The 16,395-nt window shown below is 42.6% G+C and overlaps 1 protein-coding gene across 2 annotated transcripts in view; it reads right to left on the bottom strand.

Annotated features, from left to right (window-relative positions):
• Fbn1 (fibrillin 1) overlaps positions 1-16,395 on the bottom strand; it is a 206,071-nt gene that overhangs the window by 14,960 nt on the left and 174,716 nt on the right. For both annotated transcript variants that reach the window (XM_021156745.1, XM_029472540.1), the window contains exons 46-56: positions 15,835-15,960; positions 14,105-14,221; positions 12,613-12,741; positions 11,752-11,871; positions 9,130-9,255; positions 5,938-6,087; positions 5,502-5,567; positions 5,168-5,284; positions 3,393-3,512; positions 1,827-1,949; positions 1,382-1,513 (exon numbers count right to left, since the gene is read on the bottom strand). In XM_021156745.1, coding sequence (XP_021012404.1) covers positions 1,382-1,513; positions 1,827-1,949; positions 3,393-3,512; positions 5,168-5,284; positions 5,502-5,567; positions 5,938-6,087; positions 9,130-9,255; positions 11,752-11,871; positions 12,613-12,741; positions 14,105-14,221; positions 15,835-15,960 — 1,326 coding nt within the window. The remainder of the gene's footprint in view (positions 1-1,381; positions 1,514-1,826; positions 1,950-3,392; positions 3,513-5,167; positions 5,285-5,501; positions 5,568-5,937; positions 6,088-9,129; positions 9,256-11,751; positions 11,872-12,612; positions 12,742-14,104; positions 14,222-15,834; positions 15,961-16,395) is intronic.

Below are 16,395 nucleotides of genomic sequence, written 5' to 3' on the forward strand. Positions count from 1 at the left end.
ACTTGCAAACTTTCTATGCCCCAATACAGGGGAATGCCAGGGCCAAAAGAATGGGAATGGGTGGGTAGGGAAGTGGGGGGGGTTATGGGGGACTTTTGGGATTGCATTGGAAATGTAATTGAGGAAAATATGTAATAAAAAATATTAAAAATTAAAAAAAAACTCAAGGTCTCCCTGTCATCTGTATTCCTCAGCCACCAAAACACTTCCAGAGTGTCAAGTTCTGATGTCCCCTTCCAGAGAGGGAGTATGCAATAAAAAGCAATCTCTCTCTCTCCCTCTCCCTTTGTTCTTCTAAGGCATCGTTGAGCATATTTTGATATATCTAAATGCAAACGGCAGCATTTTGGGCACACATATTTTTTTTTACGTAAATTTTGCCCCATCTGTATATAAAGAAGATTCCTGAAAGGTGAGTGCACATACTGGAGGGAGAACTGAAGGTTGACTGTCATTTTAAAGACATACATTACTTCATCAGAATGATGCCAGTAAGTTGCGTTGACACAGTAACATTAGTTTGGACCGATCTTCAGATTCAGCATGACTTGTTTGTAACACTTAAAGCAATATTTTTGAGGAAACAATAAACCATAATTTAACAGGTTTTTAAAACATTAAAATAGCTGGATTACTTTTGGTGATTGATTAGATCTGAATATCACGAACTAACTTCCCCAGTGTCTCTCTCATTTGAGAATAGCTTTGAGTCTCTAGAACACAGAGCTCCCTGAGAGGGGCAGAGAATATGGAAACAACACCCAGAGCTACATGAAGACTAGTTAAAAACCCCACTGTTCAGCCGAACCTGATGGGCCAGGCCAGAAACCCCAGCTGCCCAGGAGGCTATGGGGCATGAGGTGTTTTAATAAAACTTTATTCACAAAAGAAGTGGCAGGCTAGAGGGTTAGATTTGATTGGAAGCGGAAGCTTGCCATTCCCTGGTCTAGGGTTGTGGTTCTCAACATTTGATACACATTTGGATCACCTGGGGACATTCAAAAAAGCAGTACTTGGACCTACCTCAAGGAAAGCGGGGGTTTCTTGAAGTTAGAGCCCTGGCTTAAAAATAGCCCTAGCACAGGACATTAGTAAGACAACAGAGTCAACAGAGTGGTGAGGGAAGTCAGTGTGAAGATCTACCTCCTGGATGGCTACAAGAACAAAGGGCAAGGGCCAAAGGTGGGTGACCCTGGCAGCAATACAGGCCAAGAGAATAGGGACAGGCCAGCCCAGAGGAGAGAACAGTAAGTCCTTTCCACAGTGAGCTGTGACATTTGATTAAGAGGAAGGAGCACATCACCAACCTGACTCAGAGCTCAGGTCACTTCTGCCCTCGGCCACTTCAATACTGAGCAGTCTGTACCAGAGACAGTCTTACCTATGCAGCCCTCTCCATCGGGTCTGCGCTGGTACCCAGGGCCGCAGATGCACATGTAGGTACCAATGAGGTTCTTACACTCCATTTGCTTCTCAGTACAGTCGTGTTTTCCCTCTGCACACTCATCCTCATCTGGAAAGATGCATAATCACAACTTTAAAACAAGCTCCACTACAGGCTTGTCCTTTAAACTGTCATCTCTGTCATCTTAGCGTTGAGCTTATTTCCTTTTGTATGTATTGGGAATTGATATATTAAACATGGAAGGGAATCTTCTAACCGCCTTCGGACTTGGTGAGAAAACTGCTTTCTAATAAACCGATGACCTTATCAGACACAAAGATGCTATGCGAGCCCTTCCTGGACTTCTTTGCTTTATGATTCATACTTGCTTGTTGAAGCATTTATAATTCTTAGGACTAAATGGACTAAAATGGGCCCTCACCTTTACACATCCTCCTGTCTTCTCGGAGAACGTATCCAACAGGGCACTTGCATTCATAGGACCCGTAGGTATTTACACAGCGGAAGGCGCAGAGCAGAGGATTCTGGGCACATTCATTTATATCTGTAGTAAGAGAACGTAAAAGAATGAGCCAACAGCACCAAGAATGTCAAAAAGAGAGAAATGTGCTTTTACTAAAAGTCAAAGCCTTCCTTATCATAGGCATGGGACGGATCCAGAAAATTATAAAAATGAGTTGATTATTTTATAGCTGGTATAAATATGGTGGATGTATGTTCCAGATCTCCCAGTACATCTCTCAAGCTTAATGTCCTGGTGTAATTATGGATTTACATGAATGAGGAACAACAGGTCCACTTTGCATACTTGGAAGACTCAGGTTGACCAGTTGCCGTTTCCTTTGTACATGAACTATAGATCATCTTTGCTTCCTTTAAAGAAGTTGTGGTCAAAAAGAAGCCAAGCTCTCTGATACTCTTAGTAACCTCTCCTTCCCCAAACAAAGAGGTTCCTATGAGACAACAGGGATTCTGTGCTCAAACAGAGTGTTCTGGTCATTTTATACTTAGAGAAACTCAGTTTACACAGATGCCCTCTACTGGGCAAAATGACTTTTCTAGAGTGCATGGTTTAGAAATGTCAGGACATGTTTTCAAAAGCAAGAGGGTGAAACCAAATCTCTTCGATGATCATGCTGCTCCCCAAGAACAACAATGTGTGTGAAGGACAGGACAGCATCCAGGCCAGGTTTGAAGCACAGCCTTGAAAGGCTCACAACACTCTGAAGGTACCAACAATCCATATCTCTGATGAAGGGATCCCTTTAATACCACTTTCCCTTCCCCTCCCCCATTCTTTTCCTACACCCTATCATGAAGAGCTTGTGGATCATCTGGACAGCTGCTGGGCTCTGCTTTTAGAGTTTGTGATTTAGTGATCGAAGATGAGGCCAGAAAGCTTGCATCCCAGGGGAATATGAGGCAAATAGTCAAGGGACCAACCACTCTTTGGCACTCCCTAGTTTTTCTTTCTTTTCCATACTTCCTTCCAGGCAGTCACACTGATAAATACTTTTCAGATGCCTCTATGGGTTAGGCAACCTCTCCTCTGGGATTGACTCCAGATGACCACAGGATGTCAGTGGTTATCTAGCTCTGTGAGCAGATGTTTCTAAGAGGAGAGCAGGAGAACACAAAAGAGGTGGGGGAGGGGAGGGGAGCCTTGGAAACAAAAACAACAAAAGAGATAGAGAGTAATAAGACAGGAGGTAGTAAATGAGGAGTTGTATTGAGATGTAAGCAGAAAGACACATTAGTGAGCATTCTGTTATATACAATATAACTTCTGCCACAAGTCACCTATATTGTTTTCTTTATATTTCCTGACCATATGAGGTCACAGAGAAGAATGATGCAACAGCCTGCCATGCTCAGATGTTCTTAACTCTCCATGCCCCGAAAGGTATTTGGTCTTAAGAACTACAATCAAGCAGCTGCTCCCATGGTCAGTATAGGCAACTGTCTCTTCTGTATCCGAGACCCTTACCTTCACAAGTCATCATTGGACCAGGCTCGAATCCCTCCTCACAGGTACATTCAAAACCTCCAATCACATTCTTGCAGGTTCCATTTCCACAAGGATTGCCCACAGAGCATTCATCGGTATCTGCCAGTTATCCAAAGTGGAGATAAAATGAGTGCAGATAAAAAGGAGCTAAGACTCTGATATCACTTTTCATTCTGTCTGAGTTCTTGGACCTGCGTTGTCTTGCTCAGTTCTCCTGTTCTTGCAAGGAGGGAAACCTACTGACCACTGGTTTCTAGCTGGAGTTTGCACTTGCTCAAAGGCAGAGACAGTGAGAGAGATGGATGTCTAGCCCTTACACCGCCCACGTGGCTTTCTGCAGACTGTCCTAGGAGTAGATGTCCTAATAGCTAAAATAAGGCTCCTATATGCAGCCAGGGGTTTCTGCTGGCTCAAAGACAAAGTCTCCAGTTGGTCCCACTTCACATCACTACACAAAAAGGCTTACATATGATGGAGTTTTGTCAGATATAAAATACAAAACTACCTAAGATTAAATAGAATATACTGGATAAAAAAAAAAAACCATCATTCAAGTAGATTTTGTTGATTCTGTTAAAACCAGGTGGTTTACATTAGGCAGAAAAAGAAAAGACTAGGAAAAAAAAAGAGAGAGAGAGAGAAAACATGTTTAGGTCATGGTCTTTCTAAACAACTGTGGAGAGAGAAAATATTTTACCAAAAAAAATTCCCTAAAAAATATAGATGCCTCCTAACCCATCCATCTGGATCGTCCACTGTTCTTGTTTCTGGCCTTAGCCTTAGGGAGAATATTTTCCCTTGGGAAAGAAAGAACCCTATTTTTAGAGATAATGTAGCTATTTTAGATATCTGAAGCCGAGAAACACAGCAGGCTCTCCTCAGTGGTCACTCTTTCTAGGAGAGGAGAATCCTTTTGCACATACACAGCTGCAAACTGAAGATTCCAAAACACTAACATTGATAAAATTTGTTCCTGTTAGGTTACTAAATCTCACATTTAGTCCAGAATACTGCGTCTTCTCTGATTTAATAAAAACAACAGTATCATTGCAGTTTAGAGCTGCCAGGGTAATTAGACACAAACCATTTCATTTGCATAGTAGTACCCCCAAGGTGAGAGAGGTTGAATATACTTATATCCCACCCTTAGCTCGTGCTGCAGTCCTCAGACCCCCTCTCTTCATATGTAGACAGTACTTTTTAATCTGCACACACGGGCATTCAGTGTTGATCACACTGTCACAGGAATACTTTGTTAGAGTTCTTGGACATATTTAATTCTAGCATATAGCGAAAAGAATTAAGAGTAAGTGGTCCACATAGAAGCCATCCTTAGACATTTTAATGGAAAGGCTAAAATAAGACACTGAATAAGGTGGGTGGCCTTCCATATTACCAAATATACAAGATGCATAGGAAACTTGGTGTTTTTACATACTGAAAGTATAAACTATGGGCACTAACAGTATATTTTAATTTTCACTAAGACTTCTGTTCTGTTTTCCTTTTCAGTATCTCTTAGGACATGTCTAGGATCTGCCTTCCAAGTTAGACTACAAGGGCCATGCAAGGAAGGACTGTCCTTGCTTGGTTCACTGTAGTAGCTCCCTACCCAGCACAGGGTGGGGACTGGCTAGCAGTCTAAATGAAGAAGCCCTCAGTGGAGGAACAGAACAGGACTTGTACAGTAAAAGCCAAATCGGTCAATTTTTGCCTAAAACAATTTCAAAGGAAGGGACAGAATCGCTACTCACCCACACACTCATTCCCTTCCAGAATATAACCAAAAGGACACTCGCATCGATAGGAGCCGTCTGTGTTAATGCACTGCCCATGTTTACAGACATCAGGTTCTTTGCATTCGTCCATATCTTAAGTGAAGAAAGAAAAAACAATAAAAAAACCAAGGTATTTTTCTTAAACTATTGTCATGTCAGTTTTCAGTAAGTGAATATCTAATATCACAATACAACTATCATCCAAATGATGAGACATCAAATAGAAGAGATGATTTCTCCCAGGTAGATAAGGAGAAATAAGACCCAGAGGAAGGACAAAGAGGCAGGGAAGACCTAGCTGGGCACTCACCAACTGCTGAGTCATCAGGGCCCACAATGATCCCACTTCCAAAGGGGCAGATCTGGCGGAAAGCCTCTGTGGTGGTGGAGAGATATACTCATTAGTGGGCAGACCAGAGACAATGACAGCCTTCCCACGCCCCCATCCACTGTGTGGCTGTGGCCACATGCTGCACACAGTGAGAGACACTAACAAGATGCCCAGAAGCAAGGAGACATCACCAAGATTCTCAATGATGTGCCTGTTCTTTGGATGACTCTGATTTACAACATTATTAAAAGAGAAAATAACTACCATGTTCCTCTGGTAAAATATGTTTAAATGGCATTCAAGTTACACTTAGAATTTGATTTCCCTACTGAGTGTGTAAGGCTTACACGGTTCATGATTCCATGGTCATATGTACATGAGATCATGCAATGAGAAACAGAGATGTTAGACTTACCATCTGGCTCAGTGGGGCACAACTCGCAAGGATCTCCCCAGCCTTCTCCCTTCAAAGCACAGCAGCACTCCTGCTTGGAATGGTTTCTGGATTTGGGTGATGAACACTTCCCACCTTCAAACTTCGCATAGCAGTAGCTCATTCGCAAATCTACAACATAAATCCACAGAACATTCTAGTCGCTTTCCTACTGAATCCTCATTGTATGATAGTAGATCAATGCATTCCCTCATTAACTAGAGCAATATTCCAAATGCGATTGGAAGCATGAAAGAGCTGAGACTGCTGAAGTCACAGACAGCTGGCAAGATAGGAGGAACAGACTCATGTTGCTTTATCTTTTTCCTTCAGTTTACCTGTTACTTCAAAGAAACCTGATAGGAATAGTAAACTCCAAACTTCCCAGCATTAATAGACTTCCATTAACAATGCCAGGACTGGAACATCCCCAGATAGAGTCATTCAGGAAGAAACGCCTGCACGATGGCTTCTCTTGTGTGGGTTTTGTACAACTTTCAGCAAGCAGACTAAGACAGGAGAGCCTCCTGGTTCTAAGACATACCATCATTCTGTGCCCTATATACTCTGGGACCAAAGACAACCCCACACCACTACATAGGACAAATGAAGGAGTTGTAAGTGTATGGACTAGTCAACTGAGCCACCAGGGGCATTCACTAAAGTAGCTATTCATGGAATTGTGGGGACAAACTTCAAGTGGGATTTTCTGCAGACATTATATTCATGCACACACAGCGACAGCAAATTAAGTTTCCAACAAGTCTGTTCAGTGCAATAGAAAGAGGATGCAAAAAGAAGACAGAAGGCAGGGCTATGGATGGGTGCAAGCAGAATAACCTTTCTTTCAAAGAACATATGTATTTCTTTATATTCATTATTGCTCTGGTAACTCCAAGGAAAAGGTGATATCTCTCTTATAATAAAATGCTCCAGTGTTGCTTGACATAATTTTGAAAGCCAACTGTTCCCATCCTTACGGAGCAGACTGGGTGACTCTGAGAAGTGAGCTAATGTAGGGTCTAAAATGTGTTTTTTCAAACCTGACTTCCAGAGCCACGCATAACGTCTCCTTCATTACACTGTGGCTAAGCTCTGCAGAGCTGAGGACTTGATTCTGCTTCTGCTTTGTACCCTTCCTCCTTCCTGGGTTCTGACTACCTCTGACTTCTGCATTCTCTACTCTCAGTTTTCCAGTCCAGAAAGCACACTCCCACAGCAGTGCTTGCCACCCAAATATTTACTCTGTGGAGAAATGCCAAGACTTAAGTAATTCTCATGTCTTGGGTGACGTCTTTTTTCATTTGCTTTATTCTTCAAGTTCTTTGTCCCATCCATTGTTTTGCATAAACAGAGTTTTTTTTTTTTTTTTTACCACTTATTCCCACAGCCATCCTTAAACCGCTGACCTTACTCTTGATCCAGTTCAATGTTCAATCTTCCCCACTCTACTCTCTACACCAAAAGAAAATAAATATCTTCGATTCAGACTGAGACTCAAATGCATAAAGTCCCAGAGGCATCTGGTGCTTCAAAACCCCATATCAGTGCTTCCGGTAACTTCCTCACTTTATACCCAATAGACGCCTGACTCAATTTGACACCCGATAAGAAAAATCTCTGTCTCAAAATTTCAGGTGCCAGCAGAACCTGCACTCAATAGGAGATTTGCTTTCAGTCATGTGAAACAGCACAGTGCTCACATAGCTCAGTGCTCACCTCAGCCAGTGTTCACTAGAACGCCTGCTCACCAGTTCATCTGCGAACAGCCCTTCCTGACTTCTGAAACTTCTCTGGAACTCTGACAGTCATTTTCTCTGCTTGCATTCCTCAGCTCTGGCTGAGGGATGTGGCAGGGTTCTCACAGCTGGGCTGCTTCTTCCTGCAATGTCAGCTTGCCCTGTGACAGGCCTGTGCAAATTGAATTAATAGCCTTGGAGTTTCCTCTGGCTTGCCACATGGACAGATTCGCACCTGGCTTCTCACTGCTTTCTTTCCCAATGCAGGCCAAGCAAGCCAAAGACACAAATGAAGTCAGGCTCTATGGGGCTGGCCTGGAGCACACAGTCAGATTAGCTACTTGAAGCCAGCTGTGCCTCAATCACTACCCTGAAACCCTTGTGGTCATCTGATAGTCCCTACAAGATCAAACCAACCAGAGAATTTGCAACCTTTCCCTTCATACTTCTGCACTGATCAACTGATAAAATAAAACCATAACCAGACAGAAGAATAATAGTAACAAGAGTTCACAGGAGACTCAGACAATAGAACTGTGTCATGCAGTTGCTTGGGTGGATATTGGTGTGGTTTGGGTGAGCAAACTGGATTTCTATACCCATAATGGCTTCTCTGGTCTAAAACTTGGCAGGCCTAGATTCCAAAGCCATATTTTAGAATCTTAAATTGATTTCTACACCTATTATTTGGTAATATGAAGCAAATCACACACACACAATGTAAACAAACAACTAAAAGCACAAAGCAACAAATAGACACGGACAGAAATCCTAAACTAAATACTTATGGGCCTTCCCCACCCTGTAATTCATTAAACTCGCTTGTATAAGTATAGCCAAATAACAATTGCACCGCTTGGGAATGTCTAAACATGTTTCTGGGTTTTATCCAAACATTGTTTTGTGCTTACCTTCTGAGTCTTTTAACGTTTTTTTTTTTAAAGTTAACCTGGCAAGCCCTTGAATATTTTCACCATTGACAGGTATTCGGTTTCTCCAAAGGATATGTACGGTAAAAGTGGGGGGCAGATTATCAGTTTGCATTTTCTCTGTCTGAAGACTTTGGTTTGCACCCACATGCATTTAAGCAGCAGCTTCTAAGGCAGGAATGAACCTATATCTGGTCTGCTCCAGGTTCTGCAGTATCAGTGACTCTTGGGATGCCCGCCCCCCAGGAGCCTCTCAGCATCTGTGCTTGTCAGAGGGATGGAGATGTAAGTGCCAAGAAAGTTGTATAAGCAACTGAAACTTGATGGATGAGTTTTTAACTTCAAAAGTAAAAATGAACCTTAGGGCATATGGTAATCATTAGACCTGTGGGTGAATGAAACATCTTCCCGTTCACAAAGACTCAGAGCTTCGCCATGTTTAAAACATAAGACCATAACAAATAAACACAGAATCATGAAAGTCCAAAGATTTCAGAGGCATTTACCTTGGCACCTTCTTCCAGTGGAGGACAGGGAGAATCCTTCGGGACACAGACATTTGAAGCTACCCTCAGTGTTGCTGCAGGTCCCCAAGGCACAGATTTCTGGCTCTTCAACACACTCATCAATATCTGAAAGAATTATACACATCAGAGTCAGAATGTCATCCAGACAGCATCGGTCACTGCACCGAGACATACAGCTTCAGTGGGGAGTTGTTTGAGTGCCTTTGCAACAGGGAAGCGACTGCCTGTGATAGAATTTTGAAGTTTTAAAAGTGACTTTTAACAAGTCTCAATGTAAAAATGGAATCTCTTAGAGCCTCCTAAGAGTTATAATGATGAACCACTCACACATGGAGGGGCAGGGCAGTCACAGAAATGAGCTCCTTACTTGAGAAGGTACAGGGTCAATCAGAGAAGCTGTATGACCTCCACACCACACTGAACTGGGAGAGAGGCCAGAACTCCAGCACCGCACCTCACCATTGCACAACCTGAGTCCAATGCTGACCTCAATGAAAGGTGATCTCCCTGCACTGGCTGATGGAGCCTTCCCAGCAGCCCATGCAGTAGCATTCCCAATACCTTATTGCGGCAGCCTTAAAGGTGTTACTAAGCACAATCCCATCCCAGAAGATGATTCTGATCTTCAAGTCAGTATTTCTGAAGATATGAAAAATCCCTTTCTTGTATAGACCAGGGCTTCACTTTCATCACAGAGCTAATAGGAACTGGATACATGTGATTTAAGACCTGCTGTCTTCAGAACATCAATATATCATATTGCCTGTAAGGACTGACCTACTGAGAATTCAGACTAGTTTGGTTAACCAATGTGTTGTGCCATAACGGTTTTCCCTAGAGATTCCCAGCTCGTGGACGTTGGCCTGACTGTATAATTAAGTATTCACTTTCTCTTTCCAAATTATCTGTTTAGGGAATAAAACATGATCATTCTACTTTTGTGAAAAACAGCCACTCAACTGTAACAAACTCACTCATTTCCTGTGACTTTCAGCTGAAATTTATAGTGAAGAAAGGTCTCTATAGTCTTAAATCTGGGCTGTATTGTCTTTGTTAAAATTTTCAAAGTTATATACTAACTGCCTCCTGGGTCATGTAACTCTTTTGCTTCACATTTGTGTAGCTCTGCCTACAAAGTACATTTAAATGACTTTGTTCCCACTTAAGGGGAAGACAAGAAACCAACTCCAGTATCTTGCCTTACCGTTGTACTATCATGCAACAGATAATCTAGAAATAAGCAATCAAAGTGGTTATTTTCTCAAACAATGCAAACTCAGCCTCCTCACCTGTGAACTTGTAGTGTATTTGTAGTGTATTTTTTAGTTGCCTTTTTTGGGGGTTTATCAATGAGTTTGAACTTCTCTTCATTGAATTATTTTCATTCTTAGACTCCTTCCACCATTATATCTCACCTTTCCTTTAATGCTCAAATATTTCCTTTTGGAGACTGCTTTTATTGTTATTATCAACCTTTTGTTATTATATACATATATTTGCAGGTGTATGTGCATATGGTGTGTGTGAGTGTGTGTGTGTGTGTGTGTGTTTGTAAGTGTGAGCATATGTGTGTGTATCAAGGCCAGAGGTTAACATTGGATGGCTTCCTAGATTATTTTCCATCTTATTTATTGAGACAGGTTCTCTCAGTTGAACTTAAAGCATGCTGGTTTGGCTAGTCTAGCTTGCTAGCTTGTTCCAAGGATCTCCTGTCTCTACCTCCCAAATGCTGGGGTTATAGGAGGGCTACCAAACTCACCTGGTGCTGATGTGGGCGCTAGAGATCTCAACTCAGGTTCCTACACTCAGGCCAACCGAGCCATCTCTCAGCCCCCACTTCTTTTTCTTATATTAAAATTTAGCCTGTAGGTGCCATGTTCTAAATAACAGGTACAGATATTACAGAATGGGCACATTTTATTGATCATCTGTGGAGTTATTTTTATTTCTTAGTATTTTGATTCTATTTATTTGGGGGAACTTCTGTGGTAATCATGTAATAAAAAGTAGAGAAAACTCAAGTCCAATGTGATGACTGAAAGACCTGTTTAAAGATAGCAGTGTGAACTATGTGACTTCTTGGAATCCACTTACTCTAATTATTTACGAAGCCCTTACAACGGCTATTCTTCACATAGAAATAGAAAAGGAACCTGTGCTGAGATCAAAGGAATGGAATGCTCTATAACTCAAAACATATTTCTACCTCTCTATTGCTGAGGACACCATAGACAAGCTATATAACCCCTTTCACCCAACCTTGAACGTGGGCACTTAAAGACCTTAAGTGGACACAGGAGCTGTTTTTAGCTGTCAACAATGGTCATTTAAAACCATGTAGTTCAGGAAGACCATCAGTGGGACCGGAAATTGTGCTGAATCAGAGTGCCATGGAAAGAGTTAGGGCCACCAGAGCAGTCTGTGCACAGAGAAAACCAAAGTTCCCAGTGACCAGGACAGTGACTGGCTCTTCCTGCCCTGACAGAGTGTGAAGTCATAAGCCATATTCTGTGAGTTAATTGTAAACAAACAAACAAACAAATAAAAAATGTCTGATTTCAGAGCTTCTAATCAATGCTCAGCCCCACCAGCAGCCCTCACCTTCACACTTGTCATTCTGTAGACTATACCCAGGTGGGCAAATGCATCTGTAGGAGCCATCCAAGTTCTGACAGGTTCCAGGTGCGCATTTCCCAGGATCCAGAACACACTCGTTGATATCTGCAGGGACAAGGAAATGAGAGAGAGGTCCCTGTTGGCATGGTTGTCATCAAGCAGTGCAAACTCAATCAAAGGCACTGGAATCAAACCATAGAAGCCCACAGAGCTCGCTAAAAGCCACAAGTCTTCCAAAGAGGAAAGCAAAGGCATTACTGTAAAAGCTTCCCAAAGGACGCAATGCAGCCACATCTTAGTCTACCTGCCATAATAGAGTATTCCAAGAAAAGTGTTCCGCAGGACAGGGGTTCTAAAGACACTTAAAAGATTAAACAAAGTCACCTTTGGAGGGGTGTTTTGAGCAAAATATAATAAATCAGAGCTAATAAGCTTAACATTTAACAGTTAAAATGTTTTCTATGAGTACAACCTAATTTTTAAACTAAGAAGGAAAATGACTATCTGTATACATTAAAAAAAAATAACAGTGAGGTTAGAATGCATTCTGTGTGATTCTGTGCTAGGCCTCTGGGGACATTTTCTCAGGGCCCGTTTTCCTTCCTTTCTCTTTAATTTGAGGACTTTCATAAGTACACTGAGTTTGCATACATTTCACCGTCCTCCCTCCAACTCCTCCCCATGTCTCCCCAACACCCCTCTTGAATTCATGACTTTTATATCTATTTTTGCGCTACACACACACACACACACACCCCTAAGCTAACTTGCACGAGTTACGGCAGACCCCTTAGGATTGGCCCGTCCCTCTCAAGCTCTTGGGGTCTTTCTGAGCGCCTCACTCACCCACACAGGTCCTGCCATCGGGAGCCACCTCGTAGCCTTCATTGCATCTGCACTGGAAGGAGCCCACCGTATTGACACACTGGCCATTTCTGCAAAGGTTCCCGTTTCCAGTCGCACACTCATCAACATCTGAAAAACAACATCTCCGTTATGGTCCAAAGAAAATGTCAAACTCCCTGCCATCCTTCTGATCTTCGGTGGCCTTTGTGGCCTCGGCCAAATACAAGAAACTGCAATGAAGGTCTGGTTTCAGCCACAGACCCAGCTGGAGGCACCCATCCAAATATAATGAAAAGATTACATTATCATATTAACGCTGGTAATTTGCATGATAAATTTGTAGCAGTTTTGCTTAGACTTTGAATATTTTTTGCCTTTTTGCATTTATTATTCAAAAAATTTAATTAGTACACACAGGATTAAGTTTCATCATGGAATTTTCAAACAAAATTGATTTTATGTAGATTTTCTGCTCTACCCCCTGGCTCCCTGTAGTCTCTGTTCACCCCAAGACCTCCGTTTGCTTTTATTGCTAATACATCCCTCTACCATCTCAATGCTTCTTCACCCCCATCTTTCTGGTCTCTTAATTTTAGATTTGATTTTGTTGTTGTTGTTTTTCGTTTTTCGAGACAGGGTTTCTCTGTGTAGCCCTGGCTGTCCTGGAACTCACTCTGTAGACCAGGCTGGCCCCGAACTCAGAAATCCGCCTGCCTCTGCCTCCCAAGTGCTGGGATTAAAGGCATGCGCCACCACTGCCCAACTAGATTTGAATTTTAAAAGATAAAACTGATTTACTGGATACATAATTCAGATGAAGTCATACTATAGTATTGCAACTAGAAGTATTTAAAATTAGCTTCTAACTCTACGTGGTATTTGATTCATTATTACTTCTTAGGATTCCTTCTCTATATAATTTCTTAGTTTAAAGTAACTGGTTTTCATGCATACACCCTTGCATCTTGCTCACATTCACATTCCTAGTATCCTACCCTCCCAGTGGTCCCTTCTTCATCCCAAACATTCTTCCTTTTGCTTCATGTCACATGTATGTATGTTTTATATAGTACATACATAAAGCTAATCTAGAGTCTGCACCTGAGAGAAAATGCCTATCATGTCTTATAAGGGGGCTGCTATACACTTAATAAATTGTTTATTTGAAGGGTGGGTATAGAGAAAGATCTAAGCAAGGCTTCCATACTCCTTCTGGATTGTACAATTTACAAAGACTTGCTTTTGTATATTTTAACCTATCTTGAAATTTATTTAACTTAAAATAGATATAGAAATCATAGCTGCTGGTACACAGATCAATAAAGGTAACAGTTACAAAAGTTGGCTTTTAATCAACATGATTAAAAGTTGATTAAAAGTTGGCTTTTAATCAACATGGTGTACTTGATAGTCACGTGACCAACTGTTAGGCAGAAGATTGGATGCCGGCCATGATGCAGATGCGTGACATGGTGACCTCCTGGATACTCACCTATGCAGTCATTGTTGTGAGACAGTATGAAGCCATGGTTACAGCGACAGTTGAAGGAGCCAATTGTGTTTCTGCAAGTTCCGTTCCCACAGGCGTCTCTCTCACACTCATTTATGTCTAGGAGGAAGAAAGGCCAGAGAGGGAGACACAATGACTAAACAGGAAAGTGGTTATGTGGTCACTGATGCTGAAGGGCAGTTGTGGCTGCACAGACTCTCCCAGGAGGCTGGAATGTTCTGCCTGATGTCACCAGCCTGGGGAAGCTGAGGTGAGGACCTACATCTTGGAAGTCCCAAGTTTCCTCAGTTGGCGTGTGAGAGGAGGCGAGACGAGGACACAAGGACTGGACAAGACTTTTATTCTATTTGCTTCTCAAATTCTCCACCCTTGCCACTTTGCTCAAATATTTTCACTTGAAAATGGAAAAACTTCGGTGTGCATCTGGACCTTCCCTTGGCGGATGTTGGCACACTTTGGCTTACAGGATTCATGTTCCATTTTACCCCAAGGTCGTGAGTCAGAAAGATCTGCTCTGCAATCAGCAACAGAGCTCCCCTCCCCAGCTAAGCTGCCACCTGGGACACGGCTCCTTCCTCCCACCAGTGATAACTCAGCTATCCTTCTGAACACATCCAAGGGATAAGATGGTACTCAAGCCAGGCAGTCGTGGCACACACCTTTAATCCCAGCACTTGGGAGGCAGGGGCAGGCGGATTTCTGGGTTCGAGGCCAGCCTGGTCTACAAAGTGAGTTCCAGGGCTATACAGAGAAACCCTGTCTCGAAAAAACAAAAAACAAAAAACAAAAACAAAACAAAAAAGATGGTACTCAACTTGGCTTGGCTCAGAAGCCCTGGCATTGTTTGCCTTTTTATTTATTGGTCCATGAGTTTGACTTTTCTCTTTGGTGCATTATGATGCCTATTCTGGAAACTTACATAGTTTTGCATTTTACCAAAGGGGTTAGCATCTTTCTTACATGCTATATTATGGGGGAGTAGAAAAGAGAACACTGGTACCATTGGTTTGAAGAGGGAGAGCAGATGGGCCAAGGATAAGGGGAGAGAACAAATGGAAAGAGACACCTGGGGAGCTCAAAACGTAGTGGCCAAAGTCAAGATTGCCTCTTTCAAGTTTGGGACATGATTTGTGATTCAGATGGAAAAGTTATTGCTAGCTCTCCAGTGCCTTGAATGCGGAGTGAGCATCACATCCAAATAATGAGTCACTGTCACTCTTCAGGCCACTTGAGAATTAGGAAGGCAAGCGAGTCTGTCATGCTCATCCAGAGCCAAGAGAGGGAGATTGAGAAACAGTGAGGCAGACTCTTGTGGCGATGCAAGGAAGGGCGAGCCACCCTGGGATGAGCCAGGATGATTAAGGGGGAGATTAAGCATCGTTCATGGGCGGACCTAGTTATAGCCAAAGGCAAGGGCTCTAAACAGGCTCTGTACGCTGTTCTTCTGATATGTTTGATTCATGGGCTTAAAGACCCTCAAAGGCCTAATGCATGCAACCTTAAGTCAGAAAGAAAGGAGAGTTAGATGTTTGTGAAGCACTCCAATAGTACCAAAAAGTGGATCAATGTGCACACTCTGACCCCCGGACTGGATGTGCACACTTTCACTCGTGGACCGATGCACACCCACCCACCCATGGACTGACGCACACACACTCACCCATGGACTGATGCACACACACTCACCCATGGACTGATGCACACACACTCACCTAAGCACATGGTCTGATCCACATTTGTTTTGAAGCCAGTGTGACAAAGGCAGTAGAAGCTTCCCACGGTGTCGATGCACTGGCCATGACTGCATATGTTCGGGATTTCTTGGCACTCGTTTCGATCTGTAAACCAGAAGTGTCTTAGGTGGGACACTGCACATTTGCATGTTTTCTTAGATGGAGACTTAGAGCATAAAACGACTGAACAAATTATCTCCAGGCATTGCTCTCAGAGATAATCCTAACTCGAAACTGAGGTAGTGAAGTAGACACTGGCATTCTCTCTAGTTTTTCCTTTGAAATTGGCCAGATCTTACTCACAGAGCATTAGTACCAGGTGAACCAAAAGGAGACAGCTCCTTCTGCCAAAGGTTTATTGAAAGAGGAAGATCCATCCCATAATCAGCTTCTAAACGCTGACACCATTGCATACACTAGCAAGATTTTGCTGAAAGGACCCAAAGATAGCTGTCTCTTGTGAGACTATGCAGGGGCCTAGCAAACACAGGAGTGGATGCTCACAGTCAGCTATTGGATGGATCACAGGGCTCCCAATGG

The sequence above is a fragment of the Mus caroli genome, chromosome 2, assembly GCF_900094665.2.
Source record: "Mus caroli chromosome 2, CAROLI_EIJ_v1.1, whole genome shotgun sequence".
NCBI classification, from domain to species: Eukaryota; Metazoa; Chordata; class Mammalia; order Rodentia; family Muridae; genus Mus; species Mus caroli.